Raw genomic sequence first — 3,196 nt, 5'->3', positions numbered from 1 at the left:
CCATGAGTAAACTAGGGATGGGGGGGGGGCAATGGATGGTAGGGGATGGGAGATGAGAACATAAGGGAATGGGATGTTTGAAATGGAACAGGGGTGAAGTGGGAGAGCAATGAGAGAGATACCATGATGGAGGGTGACATCACAGGGATAGAGAGAAGCTGGGTGCAAGAGAAGTTCCCAGGCATTCACAAGGATGAACACAGCTTGGACTACTGGCAATAGTGGAGAGGGTGCCTGGGCTAGCTTGCCCCAGTGGTAAGATAGGTGAATGCCCTAACTGTCATCATAGAGCCTTTCTCCAGTAACTGATGTAAGCAGATGCAGAGATCCACAGCCAAACACCAGGCCGAGCTCCAGGAGTCCAGTTGAGGAGAGAGAGAAGGGAGTCTAAGAGCAAGGGCATCAAGATTATGATGGGGAAACCTACAGAGACAGACAAACCAAACTAGTGAGCACTCATGAAATTTAGACCAACACCTATGGAGCCTCCATGTGACTGGGCCCTCTCCATAAGTGAGATAGTTGTGTAGCTTGATCTGCTTAAGGGGCCCTCTGGCAGTAGGATCAGGATCCCTCCCTGGTGCATGAGCTGGCGTTTTGGAGCCCACTGCCTATGGTGGGAGACCTTGAACAGCCTTGAGGCAGGGGAAAGGGCTTAGACCTGCCTCAACTGAATGCATCAGGCTCTGCAGAATCCCCATGGGAGGCCTTACTTTCTTGTGGGAGGGAATGAGGTATAGGTTGGGGGAAGGCTGGATGGGTGGGAGGAAGGAAGAGAGATCTATGATTGGTATGTAAAATGAATAAAAAAGTTCTTAATAATAAAACAAAGAAAATGTCCTACAGGCTTGCCTGCAGACCCACCACATGGAAGCATTTCTTTTTGATATTCCCTCCATTCAGATGATTTTAGCTTATATCTAGTGGCCATAAAACTAACCAGCACACAATGTACACTAGAAATGTACGGGGTTTTTATTCTGTGATGTGTCATTTTAATGAAATTTATAGCATTGCAAGGATATAAGAATGGACAAATATAAAATTAATATAATATTTAATGACACAGAAAAATCATCTATTACATATAGAGAAAATACTCTCTTGTTTTGAAGAAAATGTAAAATTTCACATGGTATTAACTTGAATTTCATAGTTAAATAAATAAATATTTATATACATAAATACAAATAACTGGATCAATCTGGAAGCTAAAGTCTACACTATATACACAGTACTGCTCATAACTGATGAAACATCCAGGAAGGTTGATTGAAGGGTATCAAAATGAGTGAGAGCATTGAGAGAGCAGCATTGGTGCAGGGAGACGCAGGATCCTCGTCCAGGAGAGTCCTCCCCACTTTGGCTCAGGACTTACTCCTCCTCAGTCAGTCTTGCCAGCAGGTTGGCTGAGGAAGACAGGGCTCTCCTGACTTCTGCTCTGACCACCTCCCAGGCACAGGGGCTGTGTTTCTTCTCCTTCAGGTAGACAGTGATCCTGTGGAAGTAGTTGCTCACATCCACCAGGGAGTCTTCCGGGCTCAGGGAAGGTTCCTGCACATCCACCTGCTGCATCAGACAGGCTTGCAGGTCTTTGAGCTGCTCCTTGAGCTCATCACGAAATGTGTCTAGGAGGGTTGTCTCCCAAGCATCAGATGATTCATCCGAGGTAAAGAGGGTCAGGACCTGCTGGGTCACCTCACCCATGACATGGACGGCTTGAGCCTTCTGGATCTGCTGGGCATCCACCTCCTCCAGAGGGAATGCAAAGTCCATTCTGTCCTTCAGGCAGGAGAGAGGGGAGAGTCTCCTCATTTGTGCCAGGAGTGTGGAGGCTCTCTTGTTCCTGAGGTGATGAGTCTGAGGCAGGTCACATCCCAGACAGCAGCTTGACCAGTAGTGCATCACCACCAGGAGTGTCAGGAAATCACAGGGCCTGGCCATTGTGAATGTTGCAGATGCTGCTGGTCCTCTGGGCTCTGTGGTCCTGAACTTTCCCCTCTGGGTTCTCTGAAGTCCATCTTGTGTGCATGAGTCTTAAATAGGGGAAAGCACTCTTTCCCACTTTCTAATCCCCCTACTTACTTCCCAATTCTCTTTTCACTTTCTCTCACTCATTCTCTGCTGGTGTCTGGGCTTTTTTCTCAACCATTTTTGTTTTCATTATTATGTCAACTTTCCATGATCCCCTCAATAAAGCCATTTTTAGAGGTTCTTTTCTAAATAAATTCCCATTACCTTTTATAGAACACATATACCTCAAATGTATGAAATTTGCTCATCTAATGTAAAGAATGAAAAATATTCATGAAAAAGTGTACATAGAAGCTATTGAATAGCTCAGTCATTCACGTTCTTGAAGCGCACGTGTGAGCACCTGATTGGTTTCCCAGCACTCGTGTAAAACAGGCACAGAAACACATGCTTGTAATCCTGAAACTTGGGAGGTGACACAGACAGGTCCTTAGAACTTTAAGGCTATCCAATATAACTGTAATGTTGAGCCCTAGCTTAAATGTCAGAGAAAACAAGGGAGGGAGGGAATTAGGAACTGGACATTGACATCTGGAATCAACTTGCGTGAACACACACATGCAAATGTAAACACACCAATGTGTGCATGCCTCTACATCAGACACACACAATAAAGAACAACGATAAATTAAATGAATAAAATACAAATTGAGCCAAGTGTGGTTGCTCATGTCTTCATTTTTAATATTTGGGTGGCAGAGGTAGGTAGTTATTTATATTGAAAGATAGGTTGGTTTCTGTAGTCAGTTCCAGGATAGCCAGGGCTACATGGAGAAACTCTGATTAAAAAAACAATAATAACAAAAGAAAAGAAAATAGAACTCGAGTATTTTGAGAAGTTAAAGTTTTATACATTTATTGAAGTGTAAAGGTGAATATATTATATATTAATATCTAAATCTCATAGAACGAAGATGGTGTTGGCTGCCAGCACATGATGCTGAGCTCCAAGGAGGCTCAGAGACCCATGGAGGCTCTGAGATGTGATGCCTCAGGGAAAAGGGGTCTGCAGGGCCTGCAATTGCTCCAGAACAACTAAGACAAAAATAAAGCAAGTCTTATGGGAAGATACTTTTAAAATGTGGACTCAAAAATGTGGAAGGAATGATGGGGGAACAAAGCCAGGCATGGAAAACGCTAAATCTGTAGCCTTCACTACCAC

The 3,196-nt window shown here is 44.1% G+C and overlaps 1 protein-coding gene across 1 annotated transcript; it reads right to left on the bottom strand.

Annotated features, from left to right (window-relative positions):
* Positions 1 to 1,374: 1,374 nt before the first annotated feature.
* Positions 1,375 to 1,944, bottom strand: LOC128097404 (interferon alpha-12-like). Its single transcript, XM_052717900.1, has one exon. The coding sequence runs from the start codon at positions 1,942 to 1,944 to the stop codon at positions 1,375 to 1,377; it is 570 nt and encodes a 189-aa protein (XP_052573860.1).
* Between the last annotated feature and the right edge of the window lie 1,252 nt (positions 1,945 to 3,196).

Source organism: Peromyscus californicus, unplaced genomic scaffold (genome assembly GCF_007827085.1).
Source record: "Peromyscus californicus insignis strain IS unplaced genomic scaffold, ASM782708v3 Scaffold_5__1_contigs__length_169319896, whole genome shotgun sequence".
NCBI lineage: Eukaryota > Metazoa > Chordata > Mammalia > Rodentia > Cricetidae > Peromyscus > Peromyscus californicus.
Note: the sequence above shows the minus strand (reverse complement) of the source record. Positions and strands in the feature narration are given on the sequence as shown.

Bases quoted from the DNA above. Each gene is read 5' to 3' on its own strand.
- LOC128097404 (XM_052717900.1), bottom strand. From the start codon at position 1,944: ATGGCCAGGCCCTGTGATTTCCTGACACTCCTGGTGGTGATGCACTAC.